The sequence below is a fragment of the Abramis brama genome, assembly GCF_963993115.1.
Source record: "Abramis brama genome assembly, chromosome: 13".
Lineage (NCBI taxonomy): Eukaryota > Metazoa > Chordata > Actinopteri > Cypriniformes > Leuciscidae > Abramis > Abramis brama.
In genome coordinates, this window is record NC_139975.1 from 9,705,193 (window position 1) to 9,727,325 (window position 22,133).

The window sequence follows — 22,133 nt, forward strand, 5'->3', positions numbered from 1 at the left end:
ATCCTATTACTCAACAAATTGGTGGGTTCAATATAATGGACAACATTTACAATACATAATGCATTTTATGTGCCAGTGTGTGCAGAAAAGCAAACACATCCACAGACACACAAGCACCTGCACAGTACCCATCTGTTTTCTGCAGGGCATATCATTGTATTCATGGTACAGAATAAGCAACAAAGACATTGCGGGACGTGGCCGTCTATGAAAGCTTTAACAGTGTCCGAACTGGACATTTAGTATTCCTCTCCAAATGGGTCAGCGCAGGTAGCATGACTACAGATTTGAAAAGTGGAGCTGCTTCACGTTGGATCAAAGTGCAATCTAAATAAAATATCAAAAGTGCAGAGCTTTAGTTTGTATGAAGGCTCATTATTATGCGAGATTATGTTAAAGGAATCTTTTTGAAAGCACACTGCAGATGTTCATAGGAATGGCTAATAGCCATGCGGCAAATAGGATAACGGCGCATATCTTTACACTCCCTCCCTAGGTGCTGCACTGCTGTGCATGGTCGAAATGTGCTTGCCACAAATGCAAGAACTTAAGAAATTAGCATTTAGCATGATACAAAGCTTTACAAGTTTGCGGTGCTAACCCTTGAGCGTAACAGTGCAAAGTGAAAAATGTGGTGTAGTTCTTAAAAACACACTACAAGTGCTATTTGTCCGTAAACTGGTAGTCTGCATGCTGCACAATGATGTTAGCACAGCGTGACACACTCTTTTAATTAAATGACAAACTGAGAGGAGAGGCCTTCGAGGAGGGATGAGTGATAGGTGATGATTCTGCTATGCAAAACCCCCTTCCTGAGCTCACAATATCCTTTTCAACTGCTCTATTCAAAAGACAAGAAAAATCTTAAAGAACCCTTGTAGCACATGCAGCGGTTTGATGTTTACTGGAAATGTTCCCATATTATTTTCACAAAGCCTGTGAACCTGTCACTGTCACTCATCTTAAAGAATAAGAGGAGCTTTCCAGGAAAATAAGTGTTGGACTGTGGGGATTGAATTTACAGCCCCATAGTGCTATCTTTATCATCACGGTCTGTGTCGCAATTTTCAAAAGGTGCTGGAAAAAAGCCAGGAATATGGGTTGGCTGGGAGATAAATTATGCACTGTTGCGTTTCACTGTAGTGCATCACAAGGATTAAGATCCTTAGGTAAAACACAAGAGCATGGATAATTCACCAAAAGATGATCAAGTTTTTTCCTGCAAAAGACTTATGAGAGTTAACTTACTTGATCTGCAATAGCGCGACCCAGCTTGTCCATTCTTGATCCAGCTTCAGCAATTTTCTTTGCAGCACTAATCACATCAGAGGTGTTTTTAAGTGGTCCTTTCCCCCTGAGGAAAAAAGATAGTTTCATTCACAGTTACTGTTCTGTGTGCAGTCTCATGTGACAGTTCTAGCGAGTATGTGTGAGCATGGATGATACACGTCAAGACGTCAACATGTTTGACATAAGAAGGGCTGGTAATATTGACAAGGTTGAAGAAAAACAACAACTCTTGTTTCACAGACTGAGCCTGGGTTCTCCCAAGGTTTTTTCTCCATTCTGCCACCTGATGGAGTTTTGGTTCCTTGCCACTGTCGCCTTTCTCCACCTTTCTTGCCATTGGCTTGGCTTGCTTAGTTGGGGACATTAAATTTAACATAAAATTTAATATTCAACAATAATATTGATTTGTCTGCATTGACACTATTATACAAGAACTGAACTGAGCTGGACGATGACATCACGGTTTACTCCAGAGCGGCTATATATAAATTAACTAAATTAATAAAAAATAAAAAATAAAAAATGAAACATCACTGAACTTAAGTTGGACTGTGATGCTATTTTCTTCTGGAAACAAACTCTTTTTTTGCATTATTTTCCTTTTATCTCTGTAAAGCTGCTTTGAAAAAATTTGTATTGTTAAAAGCACTATATAAATAAATGCGACTTGACTGCCTCACGCTCGGGAACACAGTGCAGCATGAACAAGGCTTTTTGGGAAAGACAAGATCAGTTCGCTTCCAATTGATTAATCTCATTAAGGAGGAACATCCCCCTCCAACACGCTGTCATTCACTAGTAGCCTGAAGACTTCGAGGGGGGGGTGAGAATGAACGAGAAGCGAACAGACAGACAGATGAAGTGAGCTAGCAGCAGCTCCCACCCACTTCTGTGATGACTGGTCAGCTTCCTGGGGTCAATGCCACTTCAGTTCATTTAATAGTTCTGGCCTCATCCATCCCAGTGTCCCATCTCAGCCCACCCCCCGCAGCTCCCCGGCTACGATCCGGCCAGTCATTTGCCAGTTCTGTGTGCCCACAAGGGACAGCGGGGCACAGTTGGCAAGTGGCACAACCTGGATTCAAAGCTGCTCTCTTCAGGCTAAACTGAACAATCCAACCCACAACAGATGGAATTTTGTGTTTTTGCTCTTTCTCTACACTCACCCCTCCCCATTGCAGTTCTCTCTCTCTTTCTATGCCATTCAGACAGGGTCCCCTCTGGCAGCACTGCATCCATCAAAACGGTTACCGGAATGCACCAGAGACAGTGTCTCAAAAAGAAAATGCACCCCACAAAGAGGGACCAACATTTCTAACATTTTGAAACACAAAGAACAGGTTATTTTGATGTCGCTTTGGTGGTGGACCACCCATAACCCGCCCTAGGTGAAAGTGTGGACACTACAAGGTGACTGTTGAGCAAGGGTGAATTCATCTCACTTGACAATCCCAGACTCAGATATGCAAATCTGACTGAGTGCCCATGAATTAGCCACTGATACTGGTTCCAGATGGGGGTAGTGCATGTGTGTGTGTGTGTGTGTGTGTGTGTGTGTGTGGTAGCAGCTCAAGCACTGGACCACAGCATGCACAGACAGGTGGCTCCAAAAAATGTGACACGAATCCAGGCGACGCATGCTTTATTCATGAGCAGGAAGGGACATAAGCAGAATTGGTAGCAAGCAGCTTCTCTGCAGATATTGAGGCCGGATAAAGGCTCCCGAAATCAATTTCCTCTTTATAGCATTAACCTTCATGGGACTGTGTACCCATTCAAGGTCGAGGGGCAATAATTTGGGCGTGGACTGAATTAACTTGCCGAGACCTTCACTCAGCACATTTCTGCAGGTGACACATCAGCACAGATTGCCATTTTTCATGCAAATGCCACCAAATCTGACAGATGTACTACAGCCTTGTTGCTTTTTACTCGAGACAATGACAGATTTCTGGGGGCCTTCAACAAGAGGTATGAGTGTCTCCATATCACCTTGTACAGAAATGATATCATTCTCCTGCCTAAAACGGAAGACATCCAATAAACAGACATTATGTTTAAGGAGCAAAACAATAAATAAAAAAATAATAATGAAAATAGTTTTACATTTTTATGATTATAATAAATATATAATTTTTGATCTGGGGAGGAATGGAGACATGTTTCTGAACAGGAGGAAGAGGCAAACAAAGCTGTTTTTTCCCAGGTTTTTGAGATACGGTTGAGTAACAGACATCCTACAGTCATTAAAACGTGTGCAATATTGGCAAATGGTGTCCTCAGCATGATCCATTTTTAAAAAAGGAGTCTTGGTTAGCATAGACAGGGAGAAGTGATAGACCAAGACATTTTCTATCACTCTGTCACACACAGTGTCTCCTCTGGGAGAGCAGATGGCAGTCACTCTCAGGTGTGCGGCCCACGAGTGTGCTGTCACACCTAAAATGACCCTTTCCCTGATACTGTCAGCATAAAGGGGAGGAATTCAGGTGACCTTTTCTTGCGCTAGCATCTCCTGCCCTTTGTTTTTAAACCACATTTTTTTAAGACCTGCTTCTTTTTCTTTCCATCATTCGTGATCCCATTTCTTTTAGGATCACGTATGATGAAAAGAAAAAGAGGCAGGCAAATGAGGCAGGTAAAAAGACCAAGAAAAAAAATCCACAGCTCATTTGCTTCCACCAAGAGGGAAAAAAGAATTCATGAGATGGAACAGAGTGCTTGTCTCAGTTAATATTAGACTTTACTAATTGATGGTCAATTTAGGTAAATGACAGGGGAAATTAGGTATAAAAATCTGATTTCGCCAGTCTCACTCTCTTTCAATATTAGAAAAGTTTTCCCTTTAAAAACGCTAGAGCACATTCATTGCCAATGCAAACTGCCATACAAACCAATATAAAGCTGAAGCACTGAGCCGGGACGCAGTGAAACCGGAGCAGCAGTGCATGGCCAGAAAGGTCTATTGAGTAGAGTCTAAAAGAGATGTGTGTGTGTTTGTGTGGTTTTTGACAGGCAGTTGAGCAGGGTAGAAGGTGGTTTGTGCTCACCTGGTGAAGTCTGTCATCTCCATCATGATCATGCACATCTGCTTGGCCAAAACGATGATGTCATTTCCGCTGTCATCCCACTTGGACACCTCAGCGTCCAGCTTGCTCTTCTCCTCCTGGAAACTGGCCACCTGCTCAGCAATCTTCGCCTTCTGCTCCTGTGGTAGCTGAGCCATGATGGCCTGCCAATTCCACAGAGAAGTTTATATATAACAAACCATACATAAATTTGCTCACAATATGCTGATCTACAACTGTTAATGAGGAAAAGAGATGACAAAGGATATGCAATTAAAGAAAATTGATATTCAATCCCCCTTCCTGCTAGTTTCTTTGCCTCTCCCTTACACCTTCCTTTGTCCTTCCCTCCTCTCTTGATTTCTCTTTCTCTCTCTCTCTCTCTCTCTCTCTCATTTCTTGCATGACCGGCCCAGCCCGGCAGAGCAGGAGAGATTTTACAGCTTTGGCTGATGGCGTATGGGCTATGAAACATTCCTCTAATTCTGTAAAAGGTTCGCAACCTTTTAGAACTATGCTGAGCAATGCTGTCTATTGAATGTATGCCACTGCATTCAGCACAAGGATCAACTGAAAAAGAGCATGATAAACTGTTAAAATATATTTTTCGTTAAATAACAGTGTGCTAACCAGGTGTGATCCTATATAGCAACAAGTTTTTTTTGTTAATGTAGTTCTGACATTTTTCCATAAGCCACAAGTAAGAGGAAATTTTCAATTTGAGCCATCACACTCATATATATAAATAATTGTATTCAGCAACAGCACATACTGATCAAAAGTGACAGTAAAGGAATTTAAAATGTTACAAAATATTTCAAATAAATGCTGTTCTTTTGAACTAAAAAAAAAAAAGTTGTGACAGACACAAATCAATGTGACAGAAGACTGCTGAAAATATATTAAAATAGAAAACAGTTGTTTTAAATTATAGAAATTTCACATTACAGTTTTTACCATATTTTTGAATAAATACTAAATCATGATGAGTGTTTAACAGCCTATATATAGGTTTAATATAGCCTATTCCATGCACAAGCTCATACATAAAGCTTGCCACAAAGCATAAGCAAAAGTAATGTTTATGAATGTGTCGGAAAAAATAGCAAGGAGACATTGATTATTAATAAACTAGTGTTTTCTGAGACAGTGCCAGGTGCAATGATTAAGTTGATGATGCTGACTCGCCTTCTCTGCAGTGAACACGCATATAGAGATGCACCTTTCATACATAAGCAGAGAGTATTTCTTTTCGTTTTGAATTGTTTTTTTACAAGTAGACATTTCAAGCTTTCTATAGATATATTTATCTATCTGTCTGTGAGGCAAGTAGCCTATAAGCTGAGTTTCGGTTTATTTTTGTGACGTGCTCAAGTTCACGGAGACTGAAACGGCAGAAAGCATCCTGTTTGTTTTGTTTATTTTACAAAGGCACAATGTTTTCTTGTTATTGTGAGTTTACACAAATAAAAGTAGACCCTTTACAGTTTCGAATGATCTCTTATCTGCATGAACAAAAATGATGGAACATTTGAAGTTCTTTCCACTGTTGTCAGGAAAAAATGCAAGTGAACATGCCTGCGCCTCAGTGTCATGAAGCGCACTATACTTTAGCTTCCACGCTCCGCACAAACTTTTGGATATGAGTCTAATAATAGTGCACAATTAACGTTAGACATTAGAGTGAGGAGCCATGTAAAGTTGCTACCTACATGTTTCAAATGATAAGCCAACATTTGAGGTCGGTGGATGATAGGCGAACTTTTGGATTTCCTGCCCGACATACTGTAATTTCCACAAGGACCAACTGTTAACAGTATATTAACCCGCTGTATACGCCTCGCAAAGTTTTTTTCCTGTGACTAACCAAATAATAACATTTTGGTTGACTAAGCCTCCTCTTTTAATTGACTATTAGGGGACAGGCCATTTAAAAATCTTACTGTTCACAAACTTTAGAACGTTAGTGTATACAAAATGAAAAGGTTCATGTATATATACATTAATTAATGAATATACACATTTATGTATGCGTGTATAGATAATAAATATTTTTTGTAATTGGATACATGCTGGATCACACCTGGTTAGGACAGGCTAAACTGACTATGAAAAAAAATCAGACCACCTTAATTGAGATAAACCTTTCTTTTCTTGCAAGTTCTCAATAAGAATTATATTTTTCTGCCTCGTAAACTCAATTTTCTCCTTACTTTTGAAGCACCGGCACACACATGGCACACATTGGTTTGCTGGGATTCCCACTGGAGCTGGGAACTAAATCAAAAGCCTCTGGGGGGTGAAACAGGAGGCTGGACAGTGATTACAGATTTATATAATCACATTCTCACTCAAGCACAACCTCCACTGCCCCGTTTTCTACAACTCTCAAAACAAAAATACAACTTGCTTCCACAGCAACAAGATTCAATGAAAATTGTAATTCTTCTGCAACGCTTTCACAAAAGAGCTTTCTGTTCAGGTCTTGAGCTCTTAAAGTCTTCTGGCATCCCCTAGACAATTAGGGCTGAATATTTTTCTGTTACTTTTTAGTTTTCATCAACATGCTTACATTACTATATGGAACAGGAGGGTTAGAGGTCTGTAATTATATTCGCTCGAGCTTGGGAAACAAAGAATATGCGACCGGCACAACAGATGTAAATATGCTCATATTGCTCTTACATTTGTACTGTTACACATATAGTTATCAGGAACTCAAAAGAAGTGCTCACAGGAAAAGCTGGCACACTGACTAACAAGATCCCCAAACACAACTTGGTTCCTGTTATCTCTCTCACAACGCTGAATTTAAAAATGAAAACAGGATGCCCATCATCTGCAGTGACTACCATCACCACAGCTGTGGACTACAGAAAATATTCAAACATACATAATATATATATATATATATATATATATATATATATATATATATATATATATATATATATATATATATATATATATATTCACTGTTTCTTCCAGCTATGTCAGGATGGATTTTCATAAGCATTACCAAGGCAACAGAGGAGGATGTGAAGGGAGAGGGGGGGAGAGGGAGGGAGGGAGAGAGAGAGAAAGAGAGAGAGAGAGAGAGAGAGAGAGAGAGAGAGAGAGAGAGAGAGAGAGAGAGAGAGAGAGAGAGAGAGAGAGAGAGAGAGAGAGGCGAGGTTTGATGTCTGTTTCGCTGGTGGCAACATCAGGAGTGCTATTGACATGAAATCAGTACAGAATCTTAAAAACACTGATTCACAGTTCCTGTGCTATTGGAGCTCAACAGTGAAGCAAAAGTGGATTTAGCCGTGACACTGCAAATCTGAGATGCGAGTAGAACAGGTCTTGGTCTTCGGTGGTGGCCGGCAGACACTGCTTTCTCATCCTTTTTTTTTTTTTTAAGCTGTGATTTTACCACTGGATTTCATAGCAATGGAAGATGAAATCCTTCTTTGCTAGACCTAATAATTATTTTGGTATATAATCATATCAATTTCAAAAAGTAGCATTAAAAAGTTTATTTTAACTAATAGTCTAATTTTCTACCATATACAACTGAATACAATTAGCAGCTAGCTAACAATAACTTGCTTTGCACTTTTTTTTCTGGTTTCACCCGACTCCAGTCTAAACTAAAAGATTTTGTTGGTAATTGTTCTACACATTGTCATATAAATAACCTGAAAATACTGTAGTTTATTAAGGTAAAATCTTGCTAACCACTCTTAAAAAAATGGGGTAAGCACACTTACATTCTCATTTTAAGAGGTGTTCTGAGTAAATGTGGTTTGATTTGTTTACATTAGTTAATGCATTAGGCTAACTAACATGAACCATGAGCAATACATTTGATACTGTATTTTTTAATCTTTGTTAATCTCAGTTAATAAAAATACAGCTGTTCATTGTTTGTTCATGTTACTTCACAGTGCATTAGGCTAACTAATGTTAACAAATACAACTTTTGATTTCAATAATGTAGGCTTACTAGTAAATGGTGAAATTAACATTAATAAAGATTAATAAATGCTGTAGAAGTGCAGTTAATTAAAAGTTAATGTTAACTAATGTAGTTAACTAGAGTTTAATAAATGGAACCTTATAGTAAAGTGTTACCGATCTGTTATACACCGATTCAGACGTCTCGTGAGTTCAGTGTTGGACAGATCAGTTGTTTTAACCATTCATTAAATGGAATTGGTTCAAGGAGTCGTTAGGTTGCGAATCGGATGTGTCATTAGCGGACCACGGCACGTGATGTGTGATTATCCCGGCAGTTAGGACATCGCACAAGATTTGTGTCAACACAGAAAACATTTAATCACAGGATAGGTTTTTTTGTTTATTGAAAGTGTTATTTCAGCTGAATGTGCGGAACACTTTTCAGAGAAGATAAGGCAACGTTTTTTTTAGCACAATTCACACCCAGCATTGAGGGAAAAAATCTATATGCTCCACGTGAAACTTCGTTCTTCCGATCATGTCAATTCTCAATTGATTTTGATTAATATGCGCGAGGGAGTGAGAGAGAGCAAATCAGTTTGAAGACAGTGAGAGTGCGCGCGCGGCGCTCTCTGCTCGTTCTTTCAGTAACATGCGCAGCAATCATCTACATCACTCACTGATCAAATAAGGCTTTGGCGGGACAAAAATTCATAGTGGCGGCCACCAAAAAATGTTCAATGCAGGAAAAACCCTGTAGAAAGTTTAGCACCTCGCAATGCTGTCTATGACTAAATTGACTGTGATAAAGTTTTATTATAGAAACACTGAAAAATATGGAAATCAGTATGTCCCTGGTCAGATTCCATCCAAGTATCTCCAAAGGGATCTAATCCTCAGGTAATTTTAGGATCAAGTTTGACACCTTCTGACATCCCTAAGTGGCTCCATAAACTGGAGAGCCATAAAACCAAAGCTCCATCTCTCACCCGAGCACTCTGTCCAGCGATGAGCTGATCGTCTTCTGTCTGCACGCTGGTCCTGCTGCGAGAATCAAAGTCATCTGTCTCAAAGTCCGAGTCGTCCAGTTCCTCTGGGGTCTGCCGGGGGAGAAGAAAAGTGTAGGGATGGGGAGAGATATGGAGTGTTAGCAAGCTCTTTCAACAACTCAAGACCCTTATGATCTATGGCAAACACTTATCAATAGTAGTCTTCCCTGGGAAAGTAGAAACTCTAAATACATTTGTAATAAGAATTGCTGCCCATCAGGGCCATGGTCTATTGGTTAACGCATATGATCTGATTCACTTAGCCATGTGCTTCACATTATTTCCTGCCCTAATACCTCTCTTACGATGTCAATAAAATGGTAAAATACACACAAACAAATAAAATGTTATATACAGTTGTGATGCCACTTAATACTAGCAAGTTGTGGATGATTGACTTTGCTAAGAGGTTGCTTTAGTGGTTTTTAGTACACTGATATGTGGCCTGATAGTATGTCCTTAAATGCATCAAAAATTGATGTGTTGAAGCTTAATACTTAAGGGATTTGAATAAACCCCAACCCCCAAGTTTGAACAATAGTAATAGTGACACTTTCCACAAATTTTTTTGAGTGAAAATGTAATGCTGGAAGTTTTAACAGTAAAACGGCTCTACTAGAGAAGAACGTCTCTAAAGAGAAACGGAATGATCTGGTGCACCAATGCAGTGGGTAAGCCACGTTTTCCCTGTACTGAACTAAACTAACTGTTTCTCTCTAATCCCTGCACTGAATGCCAAACATGCCTCTTATAACTCTACTGCTCTATTAGTATGCACTTGCGAGCAGAGGGACCTGTTTGCAGAGGGAATGGTGGAGAATGGGGAGGGGTGGCAGAACCCTCACTGACAAGAAAATGCATTTCAGCTTGATAGGAAAAAGGACGAGATGTGAGAAGATACGGATGTATTATTTCGCCAGTGCTGCAAGCCGCTCTTATCCAACTGTCTGTACAATCCATTTGTGAAGAGATTCTGACTGGCTCACGATGCAGCTGCTTCAATAATAGACACCTCAAACATTCCAAAACTCTGCCTGCTGAAGATGACATCAAAACAACACACAGGCCAAACAAAGTCAGTCAAGGAGTGGACAACAGTTTGGAAGTGCCCAGGCTCATTTCATAAAAACACTGTATCTGGAGAATCACACTGAAGCACAAAATGGATTTTAGGTTAACGATGCTAACATTTTAAATGACTTCTTGTCACTAGCAGGGTTGTGCACCATTCAACATGGAATTGAAAATGCCTTTTAAATTTCTATTCAATTCATGAATTTAAATGTAAGGAAGTTGAATGGAAATTAATTCAAATTGATTTAACTAATTTAACTAGAAAAGCAGGACAAAATGGAATAACAGTTTGAGAAACCCTTGATTTAAACATTTTTAGAAGGTTTGTAGGCCTTTAGAACAGAGAACGATAAAATGACTCATACAGCGAAAGATAGAAAAAAGATGGACAAACAGGTAGAGAAACTACCTTTAAAAAATTTGGGGTTTTGTTAAAAAGAAAAACGTTTACAGCAAGGATGCATTAAATGTAATCAAAAGTTATGGTCAAGGTTTATAATGTTACAAAACGTTAGCCTCATAGCATAATTGCCTACAAGTCATTTTTTTTAAATAGGACGTAGGCAATTATGCTATGAGGCTAACGAAAAGATTTCTACTTCAAACAAATGCTGTCCTTCTGAAGTGTCTATTCAAAGAATTCTGGAAAAAGTATCACACTTTCCAAAAAAATATTAAACAGCATAACCGTTTCTTGAGCACCAAATCAGTTTATTAGAAGGATTTTTAATGAATCATGTGACACTGAAGACTCAAGTAATGCTGAAAATCCAGCTTTGCCATCAACAAATAACTTACATTTTAGAACATTAGAATAGAAATGTCATTTTAAATTATAATAATATTTCACAACATTACTATTTTACTGCATTTTGATCAAATAAATGCTGCCTGGGTGAATAAGAGACTTTTCAAAGATCGAATTTTGCTAATCCCTACCTTTTGAATTTTAGGTTAAACTCTATTGAAATTTGTATTTAGTTTATATATTTTATGACATTTAAGAAGAACACTTCATTTCCAAGAATGCATTACCTGTGTTGAATTGCAATTTAGTAAATTCCTGTCAATTCCAATTCAACTTCATGCGTGCTGCCGGATATTAAATTAAAATCCCAAAATGAACAAAGGGAGGCAATTCTGGGAATTCTACATTTTGCTCAACCCTGGTCACTAGTGTAGATCTAACAATGTACCGAGTGATAGGAACTGCAGACAGCTCAAATATATCTACCTTGCCATCCAAGAGAATGCATCACATCTATAAACTAGGGCAGTAGTGAGCAGGCATTTGAATAAACAGCCTGAGACGCCTGAAGCAGTGTAGGTAAGGTGCCATTGCAGGCTACAGTAACCACTCGGCAGCTATGAGGATCTGTGCTATGGAAGGGCTATTAGTACCAGTGACATCCCCTCAACAGTGGAGTCGAGGGCTGCCAGCCAGTCAAATCTTAGGTGACGGTCGGCTGGCGAGTACTGCAAGTGCAGTACTTACTGAGGTTAAAGACACTGTCCATCTTAAGTAGCCCAAGTTGCACACTTGTCTCTTCCGATCGAAGAGTTCTTATGCGGCAGAGGTTGATGCCCACTGGGCACTAGTGTTGGCTGATTGGCTACGCTCAAGCTTTGTCTAAACATGTGAGCTTGACATGGCGCGCGTGTGGAGGGAAGCAACTTGAAAGTGAAACAAAGTACAAATTTTTCTTCCTTGCTATCTCAATGTCTGCAGGGTGCATGAAAACATTGCTCTCTAAAAAACCTCTGTGATCGCCAGGCCTTTGGGTGGGTTTCTTATCGGTTCGGACGACTTGTCTTAGAACAAGGGCCCTGAAGCGTTTAAAAAAATACTATACAGTCAGAAAGGAACAAAATGAGATAGCAAAGGTCACACCTCTCTTTTCGAAAGCGTTTCAGTGTCGGGGGCATGTTCAACACTCATGTTAAACCAACAACAAACAAGTAGATCCTGTCTGCCAGAGGGACTTTTGTTTTAACCATTGAATCAATCTAGATAACTAGAGAAGGATGTCTGGAATGGAAAATGAATTAGGCACAACAGCTCTCCAGGGATTTGAAAATAAAGGGGAAAATGCTAATTTAAAAAAAATCAATTACGTATTATAATGCAAATACAGCATAATGGATCCCCCATATAATTGTATGTGTATTCTAATTCAAACCTACTGTTATTAATGAAAATTTCAGTACAAGTCAGAGAGTTTCGTCTGCATCAAACTAGTGAGTCAATGTGAATCGTTTTGCTACTTGACATTTGAAAAGAGAGCATTGGCTGATGTATTAAAATAAAGTGTGCACGTACAATGGCTACAAAGAAATACGATCCAATCATCAACAGCAAATATACAAGTGAGTGTATGTGCGCTCTATGCCTAACTTCTAGAGGCCTTTTAATCGTATGCTACTCAGGCTTCATTATCTGGGTCGTGACCGCTCTCTTCGCTTTAACTTCAGGCGTTAATACATTCTAACACAATTCCTCATGAGCCAATTATTTAAATTCAGTGTACATTATCTTCACGATTAATTGAAAACTCGTTAATCTGAAACTACGAAAGACTAAATTTGCCTCAATTAATGGCTTTAACCTAGTTGCTCCACGCTCTGGCGAAGTGGAGTTGAGAGTCTGTGTGTTTCCCTGCGCGGCGGGAGTGGTCTGTTGTCTGCTCATTGTCAGACTGTTAGCTAACGCTTCACTGCAAGCTAGCAACCATATGTCCAATGTTACAGTTCAGCTCAGGGAAAGACCATTAACCCTCAGACAACTACAGCTCTGGAAAATAGTGCACATGGAGAGGGAAATTAGTTAAATTAGGTTACCATTTGCCCAAAACAAATTCACCATTAGTTTCTAATAAGGCAGCACATATATGCACACCAGGCTTTTCAGTTTCTCTCTCTCTTGCGCACACACAGTCTAAGTGCAGTATTATTCTGAGTTATATATATCCTCACAGAGCAAACCGCTAATTAACCCTGCCCTCCTCTTCTCTCTAATTCTGAACGCATTTTGATATACCTAATTGGAGTTTACCTCAATATTACAAGCTCTCACGAGGTGAAAAAAACTAAAGTGCTGAAAAGCACATGCAAGGTCAAACAGTGTGCACTGGAAACCTGTGTGGGTAGTAGAGATGCGCGGATGAGCTCCAACGTCACCCGATTCCGCAGCCAAAAACAAATCCACCCGCACCAATAGTTCTCTCTGATTTAAGTATCCGCACCCGATAGTCAAATTACAATTATTCTTATGTGTTGTTACGCGTGATGATAAATGGATGATCATCACCTTCAACAGCGGACTCGGCGACGGTTGATGCGGGCATCTCCAATGGTAACATAATACACTGATGAATGAGCGCTGCTTTTAAATGAACATTTCTTTAAAACAAAATTTATTTGACAATTTTCAATTTCTTAATGGCATAAATAGGCTTTACTCCCTTGAAACTTAAACTGGATTGTCACCGTTTCTGTCGCTGCGAATTCCCGAACAGGCGAACACACGCGCACACAAACACTTCACAGCCGTTGCATATTACATACCCAGCACTTGATTCATCCTCGTCAACCACTTCGCTAAAACGCTCCCACACTGTACTTTTCTTTCTTTCCTTCCTTCGGTTTTGTTTTTAATTATTCTTTTTTACTTCACTCTCAGACCTGCTTAAAGCAGACCCCACACAGTGTACATCTTAAAGAGAGTGCAAATTAGTGCTTGTCTGCCTGGCGGGAAAAAATTACATTTTAGACATTTTCGTTAATAATGATTTATCATAACCACCTGCGACACACCCGAAATTAATCAGAATGTTCTTTTTATTACTTGACCCGCCCGATCCGTGGATATAACCGCGATCTGCGCATCACTAGTGGGTAATAAATAAGTTTAGCTAATAACATGGCTAAATAAGTTAATAAAAAAAACTCTTTAACTGCTCTCATAAAAGAATTTTTGAAAAATGCATCCAGAAATTCTCATTTACTCACAATCATTACAACATTGTACTCCTTCAATGAAAAGAGGTTAGGCAGAATGTCCAAGCTTATCTTTTCCATATAGTAAAAAATGTAAATGGAAAACATACTGTCAAGCTTCAAAAGAATAAGAAAGAATAACTATTAAATTCAGTCATGTTGACCAATTTTATTGTGCATTTTTGGTACAGCTGCCCTTTTATGATATAAAAAAGAATGGCTTTGATTTTCTACCTACTATGTATTTTAGTGTTTGACTAGAGAAAGAAAGGAGTTAACAACAATAGGAGGATGATAATTGCTCTGTTTAAAACTTAATCATTTAAAAAGAAATGTTATTTTTCCATTTAAAGGCTTCTGCTCACCCTGATCATAAGCACCGCCTTCCTAATGTCCCTCACGCCATCATATACCAGACGCGAAGCATCAATGAACTCGTTCTCATCCATTGGCTGGCCAGGGTTGGCGCTGAGAGCCTCCACGGCTGCCTCTACCTGCTCAGTGAAACGTGGCATCACTGTAAAAGTACACACAGACAGAAAGGACAAACAGAAAGGTCAAAAACACTTCGTAGCACATTAAAAGAAAAAAAAAACTGATTAATTTTGCAGGACAAAAATCCCTTTCAACATAGCAAATATGAGAGAGCTGAAGTACAATTCAATCAAGACATTGTGCCTGTAGAAATATATAATTCAAACTAGATTTGAATTGAATCGACACTTTCCCCTCAATCGAACTTAGAACGCCTGAAACAGAGCTAAGCAAATGCAGAAAATCATGGTGATGTGTCGCTGGTTTTTAATGACTGCTCAGGGCAACTTTTAATCAGGCTTTACTTGACTGCAAGAACGGCAGATGAGTACACTTAATCCAGAGGCACCCTTAAACGAATCAATCAAGACAGGTGGCAGCAAGACCTCAAAGCCACACAAATGCTCTCTGCATTCAAAGGCAGGTCCCTATGAAATCAGTTTTATTTTTTTATTTTTTTGGAGTCCATTTTTATGGTTAAATAACTTTAGTAAATCAAAGAATGTCCAATTAATTGAAGTTAATACTTTTACAATTTAACAGCAATTTATTAAAAGTTTTATTAAAAGGGCCCTATGAAAATAAGTTTTATTTTATTTTTTCAAATTCCATTTTATTTTTCACCAAATTCTGTTTTCTTTCATTTTTCGGGATTCCATTTTAATGGTTTAGTTACATTTTAATAATCAAAAAGCATGTCTAATTAAGTGAATTCATAAAAACAAAATGTATTGTTTAAAAAAAAAAATTATATGAAATGTTTTGATTTTATTCAGAAAATGTTTTTAATTATTCTGGCAATCAAAAGGCGGCATGAAAAATGTATTTATCATTTAATCATATGTAATTCAACTTTTTTGTCAAACAAAGTGCTGCACAACATAGCTTTACTGTTAAAACATGGAAGAAAAATGGATTATTCCTTAAATACATAGTTTTAATAATTTATTATTATTATTGCTCATATTATTATTATTATTATTATTATTATCATCATTATTATTATCATTATCATTATCATTATTATTATTATTATTATTATTATTATATTGAGACGTAGCTAAATTCTACTGTACAACAGAAATATATTTCTGTCACAATTTCTTTGTTGAACTGAACTTTTATTTTGACGGGTTGCCGTGAAGACCTTTGAGTTTGTGCGTTTATGATATGATGATAGTTTTTCTCAAATAAAATGGTAAAATGCTGATGAAGTGACACTCAGAACGGCTCTGGAGATGAAGTTCATGTATTCATGTCCTCATACAGTGAGACAGGAGAAGGTAAAAACCAGAGACCTTTTGAGGGGTGCTTCCTACGCTTTGTGGATGGCATTTACCCATTTACACCCAGAAGATATTTAATGACATTGCGTGTGACCAACACAAACTAATACCATTCAGCATGGAGACCGCAGTTAGAGCTTTAGTGAGTTATTGCTGAAGGAACCAAATTAAATGTTTTATTTTGTAAACCAAACAAACAGACAGGCTGTTTAAAAATGTAACTGGATTCGGGTGGTGATTGCAAAAAGCTTTAATGGCTAGAATATCATTCCTGCTGCTAGATTATCTCGACTGCATTTACTGCTAAATTTTGGGCTGAACAAGAGCTGGGAATAAATAGTCATACTAGGCCATCTGAGACCAAACCCTCATGAAATTTGATTGACCGACTCACCCGAATCAGTATGATCTATAGCGATTTGCTCAACCACTTCATGAAGCCGGCCCACCAGCTACACTACCTCTCAGCTATCAAGTAATGGTACCTCCCCTATAGGAGCTGAACACATCTACATTAATACTTATTCTCATTCACAATTCAAGACTGCACTGGGGAGTACAGTGACAGGACCATGAAGATGAGATTGAATGGAAAGAAGTTAGCTGGGGAAAAAAAGAATATTTGGATTTGGAAATTTGCATGAGCAAAAGGTTTTCGGTAAACCTATAGGCTTATGGATGTTAGGTCTTACAGTAATTTAAACAATCATTAGTGACATAAAATTGTTTCCTTGCCAATAAGGCCCAGCTATTTGTTTTAGTGCAAAGCTGAACAGAGTACACAAAATGTGACAGCATTTCCCAATAGAAAGTCCTCAAATGGACGGGAAAATCGTATTCTGTGTCACAGAGGAATGTACCATCTCTGTGATTTTAGTCTTAAAAAGGTTCCTGAAGGCATTCGAATGCTATTATGTAACTGCACATGAAAGCAACATAACGTTTTATCTACCAGAAAAAAACGTAATATGTTTTATCTTCCTAATAAAGCTAGGGTGCAGATACTGGTCACAGGCTTGGTCTCAAAACCTAGTGAGAACTGCCTATCTATCTAGACAGCGTTTTTTGGCCATCACAGGCACGGCCATGTTATGCAACCTTGTGAGAAAGGTAGACAAAGTTACTTTTCTTTTAAAATCAGCACTCCCATACAAACACCCTACAAACCCACTCAAGGAAATTCTGGTCCAGATGGCAGCAGTGCTATTTTTGGATGCCTGTGCAGCATTTTCAGATATTAAACAAGAACAATGGATTTAAAATAGAAATGAATCACATGTACACAAGTGCCATCACCAAAAATAATTTTAAATGGATAGTTCTGATTAATTTTCGATTGGATGTATCATGTTTTCAGCAGCTGTTAGACGCTGATAAATGAACATTTATATTATTGCACCAAATAATAACGCAATCGTAAACGGCCTACAATTAGGGATATTTTAGTTGCATTAATTTAGTTGAATGAAATGTTAATACATATTGCCTTTTCCACCGTTTTATAAAAGAAAACTCACTTGTGCCCAATAACACGTTACACAATGTAAAAAAAACTAAGGGCTAAACTAAAACCAATAATACAAAACAACAGATTTTGGTTTATTTTACATATAAAAATCTGTTGTAGCTACAGACATTTACTGCAAAACACAAATGATTTCAGATATATAATGTTCTGGTTTACCTGTATCAGTGAGAAGCTTGGTGGCTTCCAAAACCTTTTCCGTGTAGACCCCGGGTTCATAGTTGTCCATCTCAGATGTGACCACATGCACCACACGGGCAGCTCTACCTCGAATGGCTCCAGCAGTGCGATCAAGCCCATCGACATCCTTCTCTTGCAGGGCGATGACACACTTGTTAACATCCTCCAGAATGTGATTTTCTAAAGCAATAAGAAAGAAAAATTCAAAAGAGAAGACAATGTTTAAAATAAATAAGGAGACAGTGCTGGAGAATCTACAGAGAGGTAACCACAATGCAAAGCATGAAGACAGGAAATCCTCATCCTTCATGCTGTATTTACATTGTCCCTGACTTAAGAACATTAACGGGAACCATGGACGGATGAAAAAAAGATTAAACACACTCAGACAGTTTAGTAATGGGTGTCTGGGAATTGCAAAGCAACATGGTAAACTGTAATGTGTCCTTGAGAGGAGGTGAAGGCAGTCAGTCATCCTACATCTCAACAAGAACTCTTAAAGGGGTCATGAATTGAGAAATCAAATTTTCCTTGATTTTTTTTGACATGTTAGTGGTCATTTCAAAACTCAAAACTTCCTTGTTAGTGCAAAAACAGCTTTTATTGAATCCAAGCTCAGAAAACGACTTGTTTGGAATTGTCAATTTGTGATGTAATAACGCAACGAAAGGCCGCCTCTTCAAAATCAAATCAATGCCCTACATCAATGTGTCTTTGGCCCTGCCCACTGGCACGTTAGTGAGATGAGAAGGAGAGAAGAGAGATACAGGATCACTGGACTAAAAATATTATTACCTTCCAAATGATCCTAATGCTAGGAAAGTGGTTATTTATTTCCAACTATGTGAATGTCTCAATAGAGCATTATTTGTTTGTTCGATACATTTCCTTTGGTAAATTCAATGTGCTGCTTTTTTTTTGTGGACCTGCTGTAATAAGTGAACTTCCCCAGTGTGGGATTAATAAAATCTACCTACCTAAATCGGTGCAGGCTTTCCAAACTGTAAAATCTTGCTTTTACTGCAAGATATGGACCCAACAGTAATACCACAACATGCAAGTAACCGTGTTAAATTCTAATGCCTAATCCGTGATCAGTGATTTCTGATTTGTAATGATTGAGGTAGTCAGACGTTATTTGTCTCAGAATCGTTTATTGCCGTTTATGCATCAGTAAATCAAGCCAGTGACTAAACAATCAACTTCAGATTGTTTCTCTAAGTAAATGAAATTAAACATTTAAATCGATAAAATAACATACAGAAAGGGATCAAAGAATTAATTGTCCCTCCGATGACAGTAGGGGTGGGGAAAAAAAACGATTCTTAGATGAATCGCGATTCGGGACGTGGACGATTCTGAATCGATTCACAAATGTCAAAAATCGATTTTCTAAAAAAAAAAAAAAAAAAATCTAATAACGTAACATTGAAGGAACGCAAAAGGCGGAACTCTGAAGCGGACGTGCAGTGCGCGGACAGTCTGTGGCGTGCACATAACAGAGACGCGCACATAACAGACGCATGATGGCTGAGCGCCAAATCCGAACGGCACCAGAGAATGTCTTCGTTAAAAGCTAACGTATGGAACATTGGCAATTTCATTGTGATCTATTTAGTATTTTTTTTGTATGAGAGCTAATTTCTGTATTGTTTAGTTTTCACATCAATATGCTGTGTAAACCGATCTGATCTGTATGCAATATGTGCAATGCCAGTCACAAAAAGTTACATTTTGACTGTAAGTTACTCTCTGCAGATGTTCATTCACTTTCTTTGCTATTTTTGATTGTGGTATACAGCAAACATTTCAAGTCATAACTCTTTATTATTTAGTTGTGTATAAGTCAAGAGCGACTTTGTATGTTACTAATTATTCAGAATATGCATAAGTCCACAAGCATTATACGTTATGATAGCTTCTGGTACATAATTCTATATTTTTGAACGAAAACTGTTTGTGAATTTGCTACAGCAAAATGTTTTTTTTTTGTCTGAAGGATTATATTGCTCATTGGAAATAACAAGAGGATGTTGGTTAGAAGTCTATTATTAAATGCTAGAGATTCAGAATATGCTGAAGTTTGTATTAATTTACTACAAGTATGCTGCTAGTACAGGCACACATTTATTTTCCTGTTGGTTCTCAGCAATGTTGGGACATATGCTGGCAAATGTAACCTTACAGTTGACTTGCCAAATCACTTCCATTTGTTTTATTAATACAATTAATATAGGAAGTATTGGAAGTAAGTTCGTTATGGGTCATCATAAATACTTTGCTTTAAAAGTACCAAGTAAAAATATTTTTTCAATGTTTTTGATAAAAGGCACTTCCCTGAGAATTGAACTTAATAAATGTGAAAAAGACACTTTAATGTCTCCGTTTGTCATTCTGTATTGCAAAGCAGATGAGAGTAGATCATGATCAGAAACCTGATTAGAAATCATTATGAATAAAATCGAATTGTTTTGAATCGAAAATCTTTTTGAATCGAAAATCGATTTTGAATCGAATCGTGGCCTCAAGAATCGGAATCGAATCGAATCGTGAGATGGTAAAAGATTCCCACCCCTAGATGACAGTTTATGCAACTACCACTTTGTCGCTTCATAAAGTTCAAAAAGAGATACTAATCCATATGAATCAAGTGATTTAGTCCAAAAAAAAAAAACTGGATCGCTTTATTTTATATAACAGACTAAATTTAGTCTTCATTCACACAAACATTGATCAGCAAAATCATACTAATCATGCATTTGCTTGATGCACGAGAACAAACCTCACTGGTTCTTGCGAAAGCTCAAACGTGCTGTGCAACACACGAGAACAGATTAAAATCATATGGATTCGTTTTACGATCTCTTTATAAACTTTATAAACTATGAACCATCAAAGCAGTAGTTGCGTGGACTGTCAATGCGTGGACAGAAATCTCTCAATTACATTAAAAGATCTTAATTTCGTTCTCGAAGATGGACAAAAGTCTTGTGGGGTTGAAATGACATGAGGGCGAGTAAATGATGAAAGAATTGTCATTTTTAGGTTAACTAACCATTTAACACAATGTCTAAGAGATCTAGCGCTACACTTTGCAGCGTGGGCTTACCAGACACGCAGAGGAAGTCGTCAATGGAAGTGATGTCATCCACTGCGTCAGTAAGCACTCGCACCTGTTTCTCCCACTGGTCCTTAAACAAATCCATATTATCCTGGGCAACCTTGCTGTTAGGCTTGGCAGCCAGGGCCAAGGCTGCATTAATCACCTGCAATTACCATAAACATCCCATTAATCCGCTTTTAACCACAAACATGGCTGCAAATATGCAGATTGATTATCTGAGCCCTCCTCCACCCTCGAGAAAACAGTACAATTGTTTAAGATTATGACCGAGATTAAGCCATGTTCATTTGGATTGAAAGATATGTGAGGTCAAAGCCTCAGGATGAAGGAAGAGTCATTGGAGCTCGCATTAAAAAGATGTCGAAGCAGTTGAGTAGGGGGGAACTGGACGTGCTACAGGGGCCTTGGCGAAAAGCTGCCGTACCTGAGGGCACAGTATTTCCAGCTGGGAAGCGGCCATCCGCACCAACTTCACTCCCTCCTCGTTGTTGGAGATTGAGCATGCGAGGTTAGCCACCTACAACAGAAAATAATGCAGCTTTTTATGACATGATAAATGAACAGCAAACGAAAAAAATAAATTTAAAAATTATTTTATATATATATATATATATATATATATATATATATATATATATATATATATATATATATATATATATATATATATATATATATATATATATATATATATTTGCCCTCAAACAAACAGTTTTAATTTAAAACACACCTGCTGTCAGCTGTTGATCTGATTATTTGATAAAATGGTAAAATAATACAGCAGGAAAAAAGCACCCCAGAGGATTAAGGCAAAACAAAAGCAAAGCCTGAAATTGAGGTCTGGTCGTCTCTCCGCATGGGGAATATATTTCATATAATTCACAAGATGATGGCTGACAGCATCAGGGAGTGGTTCCTGGAGATGATTAAATCACCAGTCTGCCAGGATGCTGTTACCTCAGGAAAGTGAGAGACGCAAATATTCCTGACACTTTCAGAAACTCCACAAGCTGCTGAAATCCGGAGTGCTGAGATAAGCAAACCCACTGACTGTTGCCAGAGCTAATA

General features: G+C 38.1%; 1 protein-coding gene across 1 annotated transcript in view; it reads right to left on the reverse strand.

Moving 5' to 3' along the window:
- The window catches only part of ctnna1 (catenin (cadherin-associated protein), alpha 1), a 117,921-nt gene that overhangs the window by 19,403 nt on the left and 76,385 nt on the right, over positions 1–22,133 (reverse strand). The window contains exons 10-16 of the mRNA XM_084132286.1: positions 21,490–21,582; positions 21,051–21,207; positions 17,921–18,121; positions 14,782–14,933; positions 9,287–9,397; positions 4,341–4,522; positions 1,249–1,354 (exon numbers count right to left, since the gene is read on the reverse strand). Coding sequence (XP_083988412.1) covers positions 1,249–1,354; positions 4,341–4,522; positions 9,287–9,397; positions 14,782–14,933; positions 17,921–18,121; positions 21,051–21,207; positions 21,490–21,582 — 1,002 coding nt within the window. The remainder of the gene's footprint in view (positions 1–1,248; positions 1,355–4,340; positions 4,523–9,286; positions 9,398–14,781; positions 14,934–17,920; positions 18,122–21,050; positions 21,208–21,489; positions 21,583–22,133) is intronic.